The 18,203-nt window shown below is 35.9% G+C and overlaps 1 protein-coding gene across 9 annotated transcripts in view; it reads right to left on the bottom strand.

Annotated features, from left to right (window-relative positions):
- Window positions 1-18,203, bottom strand: part of Dlg2 (discs large MAGUK scaffold protein 2) — a 1,899,378-nt gene that overhangs the window by 1,476,601 nt on the left and 404,574 nt on the right. For all 9 annotated transcript variants that reach the window (XM_051148923.1, XM_051148943.1, XM_051148920.1 and 6 more), the window contains one exon: window positions 66-140. In XM_051148923.1, the coding sequence (XP_051004880.1) occupies window positions 66-140 (75 nt within the window). The remainder of the gene's footprint in view (window positions 1-65; window positions 141-18,203) is intronic.

Here is an 18,203-nt window from a genome sequence, read left to right as displayed (position 1 = left end):
AGGAAAGTTATTCTAGAACAAAGCAACATCTCTCCTTTAATGTAATCAGTCTTGATATAACTCACAGAACAGTGGTGGACAGGCATCCATGCAGGGGCTTCCACTGAACAGTTCTGGGCTGGGCATTTTCCTTGGTTTTGCTAGAAATAAGTAAAAATCAGGTTATTCTATATATATATTATAAAAATCAACATATATTAGTTAGCACATTTATAACCATTATGCTGACTGGCATAGTTAGAAATATTGAAGAAACTACTGAGGATGATTTTTGGTGCAGTCTTATAGAAAATGACATATGTATTTCTACTCTTACCAAGACATAGGAAAATATCTTGTGCTTTCTTTTATTAATCTGGGGCCTAGGAATTTGGTACCATGCTGATTTAGCAGCTGCCCTTCTAGATGCCAATAAGAGTCATAGGAACACTCTCCTAATCCAGATGTAGAAGCACTCTGCTCCTTTCAAATCAACATTGACAAACTCTATACTCTTATATTTTTGGAGTGGAGGCAGAGACTTAGCTATAACCCCCTCCTGACTAGTGGTGAGACTCTCTCCAAGGTATTTCACAGAACTCAAGAATTTAGAGGTAAATAATCTAGATTATAGAGGCCTTTCTTGTCTCATCAGAGACAGAAATACAGAGACATGAAACAATTTGCTCAAAGAACCAGCAGTCTGACATTCTAAACCATTTCTACGACTCTTCTTCCTGTTTAAGTAATTTATCTTTAATTAGCATCTTCATATTTTCATCCTGTAAACTGACATTCTAATTGGCCTTTTAGGAAGGAATCAAGTGCCCTCTTTAGCTGACAGTACTGTTTCATCTCTGCAATAATGATGAGTCCTAAGGAGAGTAAGGTTCTAATAAAACATCTTGTACTTCTCTCATTGTCTACTCAATATGACGATATAGGCACTCTGTAATGTTAATAACTATCATTAAAAAACCCCACAGATATGATTCATTAAGCCACTTAGTTTCTATAGGTTGGTCTGGACCTATTAGAAAATTATTAGTAACCACAAAGAATACAACAAGAATCAATAGAGATGATGATGTAATTATACCGAGGAGACATCTGAGGCTGAAGAGAGTTTAGCAACTTACCAAAGCCTCACCCTGCTAGGAAAGAGCAAAACCAGATCCATACTAAGCATCTGGCTGATTGCTGTTCATGCACACTCCCCCTTTTACAGGAAGCTGCTTCTGTTGTTTTTATTTGCTATCTGCTCTGTGAGGCTAAAGGGATGTTATCAAACAATCTGATTTGATCATATCAACCACTCTAATATTTCTCATTTAACGGAATGAAAAGCTGCATTACCAATTTCTATGCTCTTATAATGCAAATATTTGAGAATATATGTTTCAGTGAATTTTTCAACATTTCCAAGCAATCTTTATTGAGGTGATTTACTTTCAAGGCAGCAGTAAGCTCTGAAATTCTGTATGAGTGATTTTGGATAAAGTCACTGTAGAAATGAATTCATATCATCAATCTCTATGTAAAGCTATTTTCTGTTTTCTTGCTTAAATCAAAACATGACGTTCAGGGCTAGCACAGCTCACTAGGCATATTGTTCAGTTGTCAGATGACCGCAATTTCATGCTAAGCTTGGCCATGTACCTGCTGTCACTAGATGTTCTTGGAAATCAACTGTGTAAAACAAGGTTATTAACATGACTAATTAGCAGAAACTTTATCAGTGCTGAATACTGATTCACTTCAGGTCCTACATACAAGGATAGAAAAAAACGTTTTTTTCTATTTTGATTTATGCTAGATAAATAAATAAGCCTCTCTCTCTTTGTGTGTGTGTGTGTCTGTGTGTCTGTGTGTCTCTGTGTGTGTCTGTGTCTGTGAAGTTTTAAGGCTTTTAGGATAACAGTACTACTAAAATGCTAGTTAGTGACCTTGCAAGAGCAAGATTCAGAGGTTAACGCAACTGCCATGCAAGCCTGATGATCTGTGATTGTTTCTTTTTAAAGATTTATTGATTCTTTGAGAATTAATAAAATATAATATATTTTATCATATTTATTGTCTTCTCATCTAACTCCTTTCAGATCCATCTAGACCTTTCTATCTATCCAATTTCATGTTCTTTTTTATTTTGAATAGGGGTGGAGGTGGGGGTTGGTTGGTTGTGGTTTGCTTTTTAAATCCATCAAGTCCAATTGTTGTTGCCAAAATACTCTTAACTTGTGTGGCCCTCCACTGGAATGTGGTCAAAATATCACCGTTATTGAACATTGTCTCTTCTTTTTCCCAGCAGCCATATTGCAGACCAGGGGATGTGACTTTGTCCCCAGCTCTAGTAAGCATGTGAGTTGTGTGAACAATATAATTACTCAAAAATACGATAGATACAAAATAATCATATTAGGTAGAAGCATTGGGGAGCACTGCATTAGTAAATGATCTTCTCAAACCCCATTCACTCAGTAATGTAATATATTTCTTCAACCAAAGTACGTACTCTCTGCTGAGAGCTGCAATCATTCTAGTCTAGTGAAGTGTTATCTACAAGTACCATTGAATGCCAATCAGACATCATCTTCTCCTTTTTGAGTAATTTTACAAAGTGGGGGGGAGCACTGATGCAGAACAAATGGTCTAAAAGAGCCTTCCACTTCAGTGTAGTTAATGAAAACCCAGCCCCACATTTTATCTGTCATTTTGCTGGACCTTCAAAGAAAACAGATATTACATGCGTTAGGGTAACTGCCATCTGAAATGAGAGAAAATGGAATTTTAAGAATTTTTTCTTATTTTTGAAAAGTCTTCATATGCACACTATGAAATGTGACATTATGATGTAGTTCCTACTTTCCATGTCTCTAGCCCTTAGAATTAATATTAGGAGTGGGAAAAAGACCACTCTTCCACTAGCTTAACTGGTAAGCAAAAAATATAGTGTTGCAATTTTTCAGGAGCCTGACCAGCTCTGCAAATAAACATTTGAAGTCAAAGTTAATAACAAATTCCCCTGCAGATGAACTTGCCCCTTTCCCTCCATTCATCCACCCACAGCACTTAAAGCCCTAGATTGAGATCCAGGGATTGGCAATACTGCCTTTGACCAATATGTCTTAGGAGAAAAACTATCAGTTATTTTGGTCTTTTACAATACAACAGGTTGATGTAGTTTCAGGCCTCTCAGTCTCTTGCTTTTTTTATTATACTTTTCTTATTTAAAATCTGCCATATATCTTTCTAAATGTCCTAGTCCAGCATTCTCTCTAATGTGCCAAAAGCTGATAGACTTTTTTTGGAATGATGGATACACATTGTAAAAGACAGTCTACACATTGTAAACCCCAAAGCACCGACCAAATATGTGTCTAATTAACAAAAATTTTCATTATTTCTGAGGATAAGATAAATTAAAAAGTCAATATAGGTTTCTTTATGGATATTGTAACTGTTCATAATCTTAACAGTTACAAACTCATCTCAGAATTCTCGAAATCATTGATTTTAGAGATTTAAATATCAATATAATTACATGTAAACATATACACATAGAATGTGTATAAATACTTATAAATACATTTTATTTGTGTTATAAACACACATATAAAGAAAATTTGAAAATATTTTTATCCAAAATAATTCTTATTTTCCATAATAACATGTAACTTCAAAGAAAGATGTTCTAGAGAGGAAATCATGTTACCAGGATCAAAAGAACAACATTTGTTAAAATGTATGCACAGAATAGAACACATCAGAAATTCATCCTGTGAACCTAAGACATGAATGAACTGAGATTCCAAAGCAGATGCTAAGCAGCACACACAATTTTCAGGGAAATGACAAAGAACCCATATCAAGGCTCCATCATTTCTGCGATGAGCATATATAGGGATATTTACATAGCAGGGGGAGATATTCCTTGGGAAAGAAGTTGAGTTTTACCTTATTGAAAAGGGGCAAAAATTGGTCTTTAACCTACAACTAAGTATACCCATCTTAGGTTTAGGTCAGTATCCTGAATCTGACTCCCACCCTGTAAGTTTAACCAATGAGGTAATAAGGCAAATTGGTACTGAGTCAAAAGGCACCCCATGAGCTCACTGTTCATTAAGGCAAATAATCCAATCCATTGGGGAGGCATTATATTTGCTAAAATAACCCTTTATTAGGAAAGATTGCTATAAAATGTCCAGCTGAAAGAAATGCATCAATCACATTGCAGATCTAGTCAAAGAAGCTCAGAAGCAGAAACTTCCCAAAGACAACACAGATGCCCATATGAGAAAACATCTGGAGTCAGATGCCTGAGCAAAAAATTCACCATTACCATTTGTTTGTTAGATGAACCAAGCTGAATAATCTCTCTTTTCCTCAGTTAAAAAAAAAATCAAAGCTATAATATAAGACTTGAACTATTTCTATTCACAGTCAACCCTCTGCAAAGACCCTGCCGTCTTCTTTCATTTTGCTGCTCGTGTCACCATCATCATATATGAAAAGCTCAGAGAGCAGAAGCGTTCCAGAACAACCAGCTGGTGAACAATGGAGGGAGAGAAAAAGGAAATTAAAAATCATTCCCAACATCAATATCTGATTTGAAGATGCCACAGCGGGAATCTTTCATCTGGGAAGTATTTGAAATTTTGACTATGTTTTGGGATGACTTCTTTTTTGATACAGCATTTCCCTGTGTAATCCTGGCTGTCCTGAAACTCACTCTGTAGGACCAGGCTAGCATTGAACTCAGAGATCCACTAGTCTCTTCTTCCCAAGTGCTGGGACCAAAGTGTATGCCACCAGGCCTACCAGGACTGGACAATTTTAATATCTGAGTTGAGTAGATTTGTGATTTTTACATGATTGTGAGATGTTTAATCCTTTTAAGTGATGACAAGTCACGTAACTGCTCAAGTTTTCAGTTACAAAGCAAGCTGAGGACCACTGACACTTAACCATTATATGCAAATAATGTGGAGCCTGAAGTAAAGTTGGTCTAATTATGGTATACTCTTGAGTCTACCTAGTCTGTTGTCTTATTTAGAGATGTAAAGAATAAGCATGATTAATATTTTTTCCTTTCAACTTTGGCCACAATTACACATTTCTCACATTGTGACCTTACCCTTTCCTAATCTTGTTGTGCTTTATTTTTCATACTAGTCTATTTTTATCGCAAGAATATACATCCTAGGTTCAATTTTTTTCATTTTAGAAGATGTTTAAAAGATATTTGATTAATTTGTTTCTTAAGAAATAATTACTAAGACAGAAGCCATGCATCCTGTCCTTCTTCACAGGATGCTGCGAACAAGAAGCATTCAGGGGCCAGTGATAGTGAACCGAGTCTCCTCACACTACCCACAAGACTCTAGGAAGACAGTTGCTCAAGCTACCAGAAATACAGTTTGTGATGAAAACATATAATGACTATAAATACCACATTAAAATCATGTAATAAAATAATTATTCTTGAGGGTTGGAGACTGCACTTATCTGTGGGAACAAGGGCAGAAAGTTATAGATTGTTCTAAGGGTTTATGCTAGTTTAGTAAGTTAGCAGTTGTAGATTCTCCTGTAATAACCACGACTTCACTAGTACTGAGTAGTTAGCAAGAGCTCCAGTACAGGCATGTTCTCCCTCTTGTTGAGTGAGCCTTTACTTTAATTAGAGAGCTTTTGGTGACTCTAAGATAGGTGTCATTGTGTCATACTGGTAATTGATGTGGTTCATGGGACATCACAGCTGGTTAGGGATGTTGGTTGCTTATATTCTGGTACCACGAAAGCTAGTAGTACTTCGGGAGGATACCTTCATGTCAGTTGCAGTTAAGAGGTCTCTGAACATTTTTGAAGTGCATGGAATCTTCCACAATAGAGACTTACCTCTTACTTGTGGGGATCAAAGGGTAACAGCAATAGTCTGTATGTTTTGGCTGTCTCTTGGACATCCCCAGCCAACAACTCAAAAGATTGCTTCTAATGTCTGGTATGGGAGTTTCTGTCAGATATTCTTTGGCTCCTGGAGAGAGCACCCAACAGAAAACCATAGCCAAATAAAAAAATGCAGTCTCAATGGACACATCTACAAAGGAGTTTCAGGAAACACTACAGGAGAGGGAGCAGAAAGATTATAAGAGTTATAGGAGTTGGTAATTTTCTGTGAGATTGTGTCTCATAGTAATGTCAGAAGCTACATCCATAAAGTCTCAAGAACATGATTGCCAAGACATGAGCTGAAGAAGGAAAACACCAATGATCATGCCAAAGTGGACAGAGGATAGCCCACAAGGCCTCAACCTTACACAAAGAACTATAGGCGAAAGTAGAAGTAGTTTCTTACACATATAATGAAATAATATTTATGGGTACCAGTTAGCTGTCAAGTGCTTTAAATATATTGTCAGTGCACTTCATCATCATATCTATCCTGAAAGTTTGTCAATGGAAGTGATTAAGACCATGAAGAACCCACTGCATCTAGAGTGTCAGAGTATTAATTATTAGTTATTCTTTTGGATGATTTTAGGGTTTTAGCCTCTATGAGTTTGAGTTTTGCTTTTATAAAATAGCAAAACTATGCCCAATTTAAAGGATTTCTGTAAGGATGAATGCATTTTGTAAAGTAGTGAGATGAATACTTAACTTACATAATTCTTCCTAGCAAAGATCTTTCTTCTTTGCCACCTAGATCCTCAGAGCTTATATTCTCACCTCTGAGCATAGGATAATAATATTTACCTCACAGGAGTACCATGAAAATTAATGAGAATAAATGTGAGAAACCATTTAGCAAATACCAAGAACTTCAACTCTTAGTGTCATTTGGAAGTTTCTGTTAATAAAAAGAAGATACAAAGAAAAGTCAGAAAGCAAGGACAGTTTTAAGATGACTAAATTTGGGAACCTAAGTTGACTATACAGTAGGGTTCCTGAACTTGAGTTCACTGGTCTGCTAATATGTCTAAGAAATACAATGTATTTTTAACATTCTTTAAAGACATGTGTCAATATTCCTTTTATCTCTAAATCCCCAAAGTTATACATTCTACACAGTGTACATTTATATATAATAATCTAAGCTTTGGAGTCCAAGATTTTAAAACGCAGTTTCACCAAGTACATTAAATGTAATTAATATTTTCATCCTGGCACTGTATTTCACAATGAAGACAACCCAAAAATGGGCAAAAATTGATTTTCCTTCTTGTAATGAAGAAATTTTGGACATGATCTGTGATGAAATCAGTGGATTCTTCATTGGTAGATATCATCTATTAAATCATAAACTACAAAGACTTGTGGAAACAGAGTTAACTTTAACATCTAGAAATGTCTGACAACCTTCCTCTTCCCAAGTATATTTAAAATTTGACTGTAAAGAGACCTTTTGTGACTGGTAAATAGTTAAAATTCTGTTAAATATCATGTTCTTACAGCAAAGCTAACTTTAGATGGAAAAAAGTGCAAAACAGAAAATAGATAAAATCAATTTGTTTTTTCACACTGTAATAATCATAGACATAAAGAAAATGGCTGAAGATCTTTAGCAGACTTTATTCTTTATGAAATTTAAAATGTATACTTTTTGAAAGTTAAATAACTGCATGGAAAAGGGTATTATTACAATTACTATATTTCCAAAGGATAAAGGATTTTAAAAATTGTGCTTTTGATAAGATATAATTAGGACCTATAAAAATACAATTTATTTAAATTTGTTCCTCTCATTTTCTTGGATTTCAAAACATGCACATATGTTAGGTGGTATTGTTTGAAAATAGACATGAAACGCCATGCCATCAACTTAAATGTACAAGATTTTCTCTTCCCAGAAAAATACTTAGATACTTAAAATTATATGAAAATTCAACAAAAATGTGGGGTGAATAGATATACCTGTACATATGCGGCCTTCTGATATATATAAATATGGATTTGGGGAATTTTTAGTTGATGAAGAATTTTTAGATAATACCAAGCCATCAACCAGGACAAACCAGCAATTAGGTCTGGCCTTGATTTAAATAGCATTGAACGATGCTAAAGTAAATTTCATGTGTATTAATTCAGGGCAGTTTTAATTTTAAAAAACTAGCAAAAATTATCATGTATTGAAACCCCAGGAGATTCATAACAAAAGCAAGGACAGAGAATTTATTTGGTCAAAACTGAAGATTTTTTTACTCATAGTTTATTTAAATAATATTCAAGATTTTCAAAATCAGGGGCAGTCCCATGAAAGTCTTCACTTACCAGATTGGGATAGATGCAGAGACTTCCCATTGGGACTCTAGATGAGGGAAATGTGGGACCATGGGGAAATAGAAGTATCCAGAAGGTCCTAGAAACCCATGAGAAGAACATCATGATGGGCAGATCTGGACCTGGGATATCTGCTCAATCTGCTGCACCAACCAAGGACAATACATGAAGTAAACATTAAACCCATATTCAGATCTAGCCAATGGTCTGGACATTCTCCATAGTTGCATGGAGAGCAGAGACTGACTCAGACATGAACTCTGGTGCTCCATATTTGACCACCTCCCCATGGTGCGGAGGCCTGGTGGCACTCAGAGAAAGGATAAGCAGGCTACGAAGATGAGACTTGATAGACTGTGACAATATCGTGGGGGAGGAGATAACCTTCTGTCACAGACCTAGAGGAGGGGAATAGGGTGAAAGAGGGAGGGACAGAGGAATGGGAGGATACAAGTGAGGGGACAACAATTGAGATGTAATCTAAATAAATTAATGAAAAACTCAGGGGCAGGTTAGATTTAGGAATATACATGCATATCATATGTGCATGTAATAACAATTAATGAAAGAAGATACCAAGAACTTGAAGAATCGTATAGATGGCTCTATAGGAAGGTTTAGAGGGAGGAAAGAGAAAGGAGGAATGTTGTAAGTATTTTATAATCTCAAAATTTAACAAGTATTTTTTAAGATATTTAAATTCCTTTTAGTTTTCATTGTAGTTGTATGAAATACGGGAGATGTGAGCTAAAAATCTTAATTTTTTGTGTTTTCATACAACCAAAATGACCACAAGTGGAGCTGAGTAGAGTATGATTAATATCTTGAAATGTGACATTTGAACTTCTGGGTTTTTTTTTTTTTTTCACTCTAACTAAGTGGTCTTCAAAGAGAGTCTCCACTGATTATTTCACCTTCCTATAAAACTATTTGCTTATTCTGAGTCATTTTTCTCAGGGGCTTCAGCGTATTATGAATGGGACATTTGAAACCACCTAAAGCCTAACCACATAGTAACAGAGCAGTATCCCTTGTATGTGGTGCTGTGTCCCCTGTGGGGAGCGCATGAGCCTTAAACGGTAAACATGATCGTAGATTTGGCTTCTTTTAGAGCTTACATAGAGCGAAACCGTTTGATGGAGCTCATACGCTTTGTTCTCTGAAATGCAAATCAAGAAAAGATAACAGTAACATTTCTGCGAGTAGCTTCCTAGACAAGCTCGTAACTAGAAACTGAGTCCACCTGCCTTAAGAATCACACCAAGAAGAGACTTGATACCCTATGAGCATATACAGGGAGGAGGTCCCCCTCAGTCACAGTCATAGGGGAGAGGAGTAAGGGGAAAATGGGAGGGAGGGAGGAATGGGAGGATACAAGGGATGGGATAAACATTGAGATGTAACAAGAATAAATTAATAAAAAAAAACATAAAAAAAGGATGGGATAACAATGGCTATATAATTGAATAAATTAATAAAATATATTTTTTTAGAAGAATAACACCATTAGACATTGCAATGTAGCCAATTCTTTCATGCTCCTGTATGGGAGGGTGAGCACAGGCACCTAGGAGGATGAAGCCATTTGTCAGTTTCACATCAAATAGCTTTTTGGTTATTTCTCATGTTTTTATAGAGAAAATATACTTTAAAATTAAAATGATATAACCCTACAGTGTGTTTACGGTAAATATATTTTATATATGTCACGAAGTCAAATTATTTTCTTCTAAAACAGAACCAAGCATCATGTTATATTAAATCACTGTTTAGTTACATGAACGTGTGTTGACAATCTTTTCTCAAAGCCTGATTGGCTGCTTTACTTTTTGTTGGGTAAAAACATGCAGTTGATGTCTAGCTATCTTTACATCTGAATTAAAGAAGCTTGAATTATGATCATGCCAAGATAGCTTATTATATATGAGATCCAATGTCAGTTATCATGATGTGTCTGAAGACTTTTACCTCTTTAACCCATTTCTCTCAAACTGAAATGACAGTGTCCACATCATTTCTGGCCTTCCACCTAATCACAGGTAAGTTCACCTGTGTCTATGTCTCAACTGAAATATCTACCTGTCAAGGCGAAAACAGTTCTTTTCCATGTACATATTATAAAATATGCATCACACACAATTATATTTATATATATATATATATATATATATATATATATATATATATACACACATTTGTCTGTATCTATACTTGTAATTTACACTGAAGTATTCACATGTAGAGCTAAAAGAAAATTCATCCATTCATGGATTTACTTGCTCTGAAATAAATATTTATTAATATCTGTGAAGAGAGAACCAACACATCTAGTATATCTCTCAGTACCAAGCTGGGTGATTAGCTTAGAATGTCACTAAGAAACTCATCTTCACAGAGCTCACATTCTAGGATGAGGTACAGATGTATATAAATGAATTGAAGAATGACATATAAACAAGTAATAAATAAACATAACATGCATTGGTCTGAGAACACGAAGGATGTCTTACTCAGTCAGGTAGCATAGTATTATTTACAAAATCTGCACTTGAGTGAGTCTTAAAGGTTAAGAAAGGTAATATTAGGAAACCGTCTGGCTAAGGAGTTAAGAAGGTATTCAAAGTGTGCAGCAAAGTAGTCACGAAGGAAAAAAAAAAGTGGAATTCAGGTACCTTAGGAGAGCCAAATATCCTTGACTGTGCTTCATTAGGGACTGGAAGACGATGAGATTTAATATAGGAAAGTTATACAAGTGTTAGAATATAGTGGCTCATTTGTGCCTGGCCGAGCAATGATGACTTTGTCCTGTAGCACAGTACTTCTAAATGTTCATGTATAAAATCAACTAGCAACAAAGACCAACTAGAGAGTTTATTAAAATGTGAGTTCAGATAAACTTGGGTCTTTGTATTCTAAAAATCTAATGATTTCTCAAGAAACATTTTATTTAGGTAGTAAGCACATCGTATTGAACAACAAAATAATAAGGGACAAGGAACTCCAAAAACTTTTTGTCACACTTGTAAATTTAACACATATTTCTACTATTCCGGAAGGTTTCCTTAAAAAGATTGACAATATTTAAACGTGGGAAACTTGAAAGGGCTATATAATAAACTGATTTCAGTGCAGAAATTTGTGGGAGAACATAAAACAGACCCCTGTAAGAAAGTAAATAAAGGACAGATAAATAAAACAGAGTATATAGGAACAGAGCTATTTTGGAATTTAAAGAGGAAAGAATAAAGAACCACCCCGTTTTTCTAATAATGACACCCAAGAGAGTGGCATTCTACCCACTGAGCAGAGATATAGCAGAAGAATGGTTTGTGCAAAAGACTACAGAGAGCAAATGTTTTCCTAGAAGTTTTTGTTTCAGCTGACTTTCTGGGCATATAAAACTACAAATTCTAAGAATTTGTTATATTTAACGTCAAACCAATTTCTCACAAAACCTGTTGTCCTATAAAAAAGTTATTTCAAGAATTGAATTGCTAGGATTAAAAGAAATGGGTACGTGCAGGAAGGAGCATTATAATAACAGTGAGGGTTAAAGCCCTAGGAAATTAGTTCCTAATTTTGAGTGCACAATAGCAGAGAAAGGAAAATATATGGTGTCTTTCAACAACAGACCTATAAACCCGGGTAATTCTATTCATCAATGTTAAAAGAATTTCCTATTCCAACTTGGCAGTAGAAATTAGATAGTAGAATAGTAACAATTGGATTGTTGATCTTAGGGAATTTTGATCCTTAAATATCAGATTCCTAGAAAAAAAATGGAAGAGGAAGAAGAGGAGGAAGAGGGACAATAGAAGAAAGCAGGAGAAGGAGGAGGAAAATGGTAAGAGGAGCAAAATGGGAGGAAGAAGAGGATAACAGAGACCCTGTGCTGACTATGTGCCTTGTTTGTTTGTTTGTTTGTTTGTTTGTTTGTTTCAATATGTAGTAGCTACACTAATCCATTCATAAATATTCATACTAATTACTCACCTTTTCTGGAATGCTCTTTACCAATATCCACACAAATACGTTCTTTGTCTATCCTGTCTAAAATATTTTCCTGCCTCTTTCTACGCAGTCATTAGTCTACATTTCACTTTACTTCCTTTTAATGCACAGAAGTTCTTACGCTAAAATTCTGTTTGTTCTTTTTGTGCTCACTAAAAGCCTATATCTTTACTCTACTATGTCATACCTAAGAGAACAGCAGCTTCACCTGTTTTATTCACTGCTCTGCTCCACTCTGCTCAGAATAATAGCTGGCACATACTGTATGCTTGGTGACTATCTTTTGAAGAAATATGCGGCACTAATCAAACCCCATGAAGCACTTTTTTATTTAATAAATAAGAAAACTGAGACAGGTTAATGAAGTAATATTTTCTTTTGTGGGGAGCTTTTTATTTTCATTTTTATTTTTTCATTTAATTAATTTATTCAGATTACAACTCGATTGTTATGCCATCACTTGTATCCTCCTGTTCTTCCCTTCCTCCCGCTTTCACCCTATTCCCCTCCCCTAGGCAAAGATCAAAAATTCAAGTGACATCACATGCTGGAGAGGATGTAAAGAAAGAGAAGTAATATTTTCAAACACAAGAAATAATAAATAGAAGAGCTAATATACTACATAAGAAATCAAACTCTAAGGCTATACTGTCAAACACCATGCTGCTTGCTCTTTAAGAAAAATTCAGTCCTGCATGACAATTACTGTCCACCTGCTCCACAGTCAATTCTCTAAGGGAGCACTGGCAAGTCAGGCCCATTTGCTTATGCCATTAAAATTAGCATGAAATTAGATCTAACACATAGAGACACAGGTCTCATTTTCTCCACCGTACATTAATACTAATGGCAATTAAAAAATTCATGGAGGCTTTCGTGGGACATGCCCCTTGGGCTAGTATGCAGATATAAGTGAGTATATACCATGTGAGTCTTTCTGCTTCTGCGTTAACTCACTCATTATGATCATTTCTAGCTCAATCCATTTATCCACAAAATTTGGGAATTCCTTGTTTTTAATAGCTGAGTAGTATTCCATAGTGTATGAGACTGCAGCCCTCACAGATGGTATGAATTACCCTTACAAAGAGAGACCTAGGAACCATTTCCACTATTTGAGGATGCAAGAAGAATATGCCATCTATCACCAAGGCTGACCAGCTCATAAATCCACGGGTACCTTGACTGCAGCCTTCCCAACATCCACAACTATGAGGAATACATTTCTGTTGTTTACAATTTGCCAGATCAAAGAGATTTTGCTAGAGCAGCATGAATGGACCATGACAGGGAAATTTAAAAAATGTAAAGGCAATAAACAGTTTATTAAACTATAAAAAAATTCATGGAATCCCCTTGGCCAATGACTCAATTGAATACAACTCAGATTATCCACTGGACACCTTGCTGAACTACAGCAATGGCTTGTTGAGAATCTATAGCCCCCATAACTAGCACTCCTCATTCGGATCACCTTCATAGATTCCTGGAAGTTTCCACTGCACTATGTTTTCATAAAATCCCTCATATGCTCTCTAATTCTGATATCTCTCCCCATACTCTCTTTATCCATCCTACCTGTTCTTGGTCTACCCTTAAAATCTATTTTATTTTCCCTTCCCAGGGAGGTCCATGCTTACTCTCTAGATGCCTCCCCTCTACCTAATATCTCTATGTCAATAGATTGGTAAAGGGTTATTATTTACCAAATTGCTAGTATCAAATTATAAGTGGATACATACCATATTTGTCTTTCTGGGTATGGGTTACTTCACTCAGGATGATTGTCTATAATTCTATTCCTTTGCCTGTAAATTCCATGATGTCACTTTTTAATGCTGAGTAATACTCCAATGTGTAAATGTAACAGATTTGTTTATCTATTCTTCCACTGAGGGACACGTAGGTTGTTTCCAGTTTCTGGATATTATGAATAAAGTTGTAATGAACATGGTTGAACAAATGCCTTTATTATAGGATGGAGCATCCTTTGGGTACATACCCAAGAGTGGTATAGCTGAGCTTTGATGTAGATGAATTACCAATTTTCTAAGGAATTGTAATATTGATTTCCATAGAGCTGTACAAGTTGACACTCGCACCAGCAATGGAAGAGTGTTCCCTTTGTTACACATCCTCACCAGCAGGAGCTGTCACTTGAATTATTGATCCTAGCCATTTTGACAGGTGTAAGATGGAATCTCAAAGCAGTTTTGATTTGCATTTCCATGATGACTGAGGATGTTGAACAAACTGACAGCAGAGCCTCATTGCTGAGGACAATACCAACACAACTCACTGACCAGGGAGAAGTAAAGCTGGTTCCTATTTGGAGCCTTCGCCCCTACATTCTAATCTCTTTGGTGTGCAAAGGTACTCTGCATGCTACCAAAAGAGAAATCTCGACACTAACCCAGCCACAAAACCTTTGATCTACAATCTGTCCTGCCTGCAAAATATCCTAGGGCAATGGTGGCACAGAGCCTGCGGGAGTAGCCACTGTCTGATTTGACTTAAGGTTTACCCCCTGAGGGGAAACACATACCTGACGCTGCTTAGGTCACTAAGAATCAGAGACTAGATAGCACAAAGACCTAGGGTAAAATCAGACATGACTGGAATAAAAAAAAAAAAACAATAAAATGACTCCTAATGATATTGTACTGTACTCATACATTAATCATTATCCATGTCATGATCAGAGAGGCTTCCTCCGGCAGCAGATGCAGATAAAGACTAAATTAGAGGTCTCTATCAAATCCTTCTGCTCAGAAACCAGGAAGAGGAGATGAAAATGTTTCAAGAGCCAAAGGAGATAGAGGACACCAGAAGATAAAGGCTTTTGAATCAACTAAGCAAGGTACATATGAACTCACAGAGACTGAAGCAACCAGCACAGAGACTACCTGGGTTTATACCAGGTCTTGCGTGTGTGTGTATGTATATATACATATATATATATATACATATATATATATATATATACATACACACACACACATATATTCTAGCCATTAGCTTAGTATTTCTATGGGACTCCTGACTGAGAATGAGTGGGTCTCCGACTCTTGTGTCTGCTCTTGAGGTTGTTCTCCTTCTGTTGGGTTGCCATACTCAACATCAATATCAAAGTTTTTTTTTACTTTTCTTTTTTTTATTATTAATTAATTCTTGTTACATCTCAATGTTTATCCCATTCCTTGTATCCTCCCATTCCTCCCCCCCCCCATTTTCCCATTATTCCCCTCCCCTATGACTGTTCCTGAGGGGGATTACATCCCCCTATATATTCTCATGGGGTATCAAGTCTCTTCTTGGCTACTTGCTGTCCTTCCTCTGAGTGCCACCAGGTCTCCCCCTCCAGGGGACATGGTCAAATGTGAGGCACCAGAGTACGTGAGAAAGTCGTATCACACTCTCCACTCAACTGTGGAGAATATTCTGACCATTGGCTAGATCTGGGAAGGGGTTTAAAGTTTACCTCCTAAGTGTCCCTCAGTAGAAGAGTGGATAAAGAAACTGTGGTACATATATACTATGGAATACTACTCAGCTATTAAAAACAAGGAATTCCCAAAATTTGTGGATAAATGGATTGAGCTAGAAATGATCATAATGAGTGAGTTAACCCAGAAGCAGAAAGAATCAAATGGTATATACTCACTTTTATCTGCATACTAGCCCAAGGGGCATGTCCCACGAAAGCCTTCACTTACCAGGAAACTGGGACAGAGGGGAGGACATCCTATTGGGACTCTAAATGAGAGACGCATGGGAGAATAGCAAAATAAAAGGATACAGAGGGTCCTAGAAATCTACAAGTAGAACAATATGATAGGCAGATTTGGGTCCAGGGGTCCCTCTCAAACTAAGGCACCAGCCAAGGACAATATCAAAGTTTTTGTTTCACCTTATTATATTTTTATCTCTTAGAAGTCCATTCTTTTCTAAAAAGAGGCAGAAAGAGAGTTTATCCAAAGGGTAAGGAAGGTGGGGAGTAATTGGGAGGAGTAGAGTAAGGAGAAACAATAATCAGAATATAGTGTATGAGAAAATAATCTATTCTCAAAAAAATGCAAAAACAAGAATCCAAAGTTACGCTAGATTTTAGTTTTTCAATCATTCTCTAGTCCTTTCCCTGTAAAAAATATTTAGTATTATTTTAATATATAAACTAACTTGTTTCTGTACAATATTCCTTTGGAGTAAGTACTGATGCATGCATATTATTTTCCTAATTCCAATAATCCACTGGAGTTAGTACTGATAAAGAAATGAAAAAAATAAGAGTCAGAGAAACTACACTTAGCTGATTTAAGGCTGCCAACACACATAGAAAATCCAATATTTTGTCTTCTGTGTCTTGACATGATGCACATTTCTAAAATTGCCTTTGGTGAGACATACATAAATGCAATGAGACAGGTCTCTCAGGCAGCTGTAATCATGAGTAATCTGCTTTAAGAAAACATTATCTGTAAACATTCAGAAGAAATAAAGAATAAGAATGAAAAAAAGCAAATGAATTCTTTACATCATGGAGTTAGTTATATGACATTTAAATTTTGGTCTCAATAAATGTTTAAATCTCATTGAATTTGAAATTTTTATTTACACTTACCTCCTTTGCAAATCCACACTTGTCTCATAAATTTAAATTGACATGAGGTTTGTAGAAAAGACCATCCTTTAAACCTCATAATTCTTCATGGATCCTGTGACTTTTAGTCGCAGAATCAAAAAGAGCTCATGTAAAATTGCATCTTGGAAGTCAGATTCATCAGGAAAATGATTTGCTGCAGCTTTGTCAACAGACAGTTGATATCATTTGTAGAATAAGATTTTATTTTACTACTAAGCATTTACTAAGTTAAGCGAAATGCTACAAAATTTACCAATAGACTAATAACGGAAAGAATTTTACACTAAGCATCAAACTGGATCATTTTTAAAGTTGTTGAACAACCAGGTTGAAAGGAATAAAATAAAAAAACATATTAAGAATATGTTCTAACTAAAAAAAATTGATGAGATTGAACCAGGAGATAATGAAAGAGAGCAGACTTGTGGTGTTAAAGGTTGAGCTCTACCCTCCACTACGATGTTCCTTGCTTATGTGGATTGCCCTCATCTTAGAGATGTGAAAGATCTTTCCTGGTTTGGTGAGAATAGCAAATGAGTCTTACTGTTCATGCCCAAGTCCTCTCAAGTCCCGGGCATTGCATATACAAAGTTAAGGAAAGAAGAGAAAAAGTATTCATACAGATACATTTATAACTGTTCATTGTGACAGTGGAAATGGAGGATGGCTGTACAATGAAAAATACATACATTTCAGGAAAGATATGAGCCCTGACAATTAAATCAAATTTAAACAGGGTACGTAACAGTTATCTGGAGAAAATAAGTAGATATTCCTACAACAGAAACATGGAGTGCTATCCGAGCTTTGTGTTCATTACTTTAGTGAAGGTCAGGAGAGGTAGCATAGGTTTAAAATACACTCCTATCCATGGATTTTGAAAATCATCAGAAAATAAAATATAGAGCAGAGTGAGAGAAAAGAAAAAAAATCACATTCTAAATGAACGTAAAATAGCAGTATGGTAAAACCAAACAAACAAACAAAACAAAAGAAAAAACTCGGTAAACTGCTTGACTGTAATAGATTGATACCATGAGGGCTTCTTCAGAATGACACTGTTGAGCTCAAGTGGTAGATGTCTTACTACCCTGTTGGGGCGGGTTGGTAGGGGGACCCCCTTTTCTGAGGAGAAGGGGAGGATAGACAGAAGAGGGTAGGAGGGAGGAAACTGGAGGAAAGGAGGTAGGGCCTATGATTAGGATATAAAGTGAATATATAAATTTAACATTTTTGAAACTGGGTAAGCTAATCCTTTGTATCGGACTTTATTTTTTATTGAATTTTTTATTTTTTA

The sequence above is a fragment of the Acomys russatus genome, chromosome 7 (genome assembly GCF_903995435.1).
Source record: "Acomys russatus chromosome 7, mAcoRus1.1, whole genome shotgun sequence".
NCBI lineage: Eukaryota > Metazoa > Chordata > Mammalia > Rodentia > Muridae > Acomys > Acomys russatus.
Note: the sequence above shows the minus strand (reverse complement) of the source record. Positions and strands in the feature narration are given on the sequence as shown.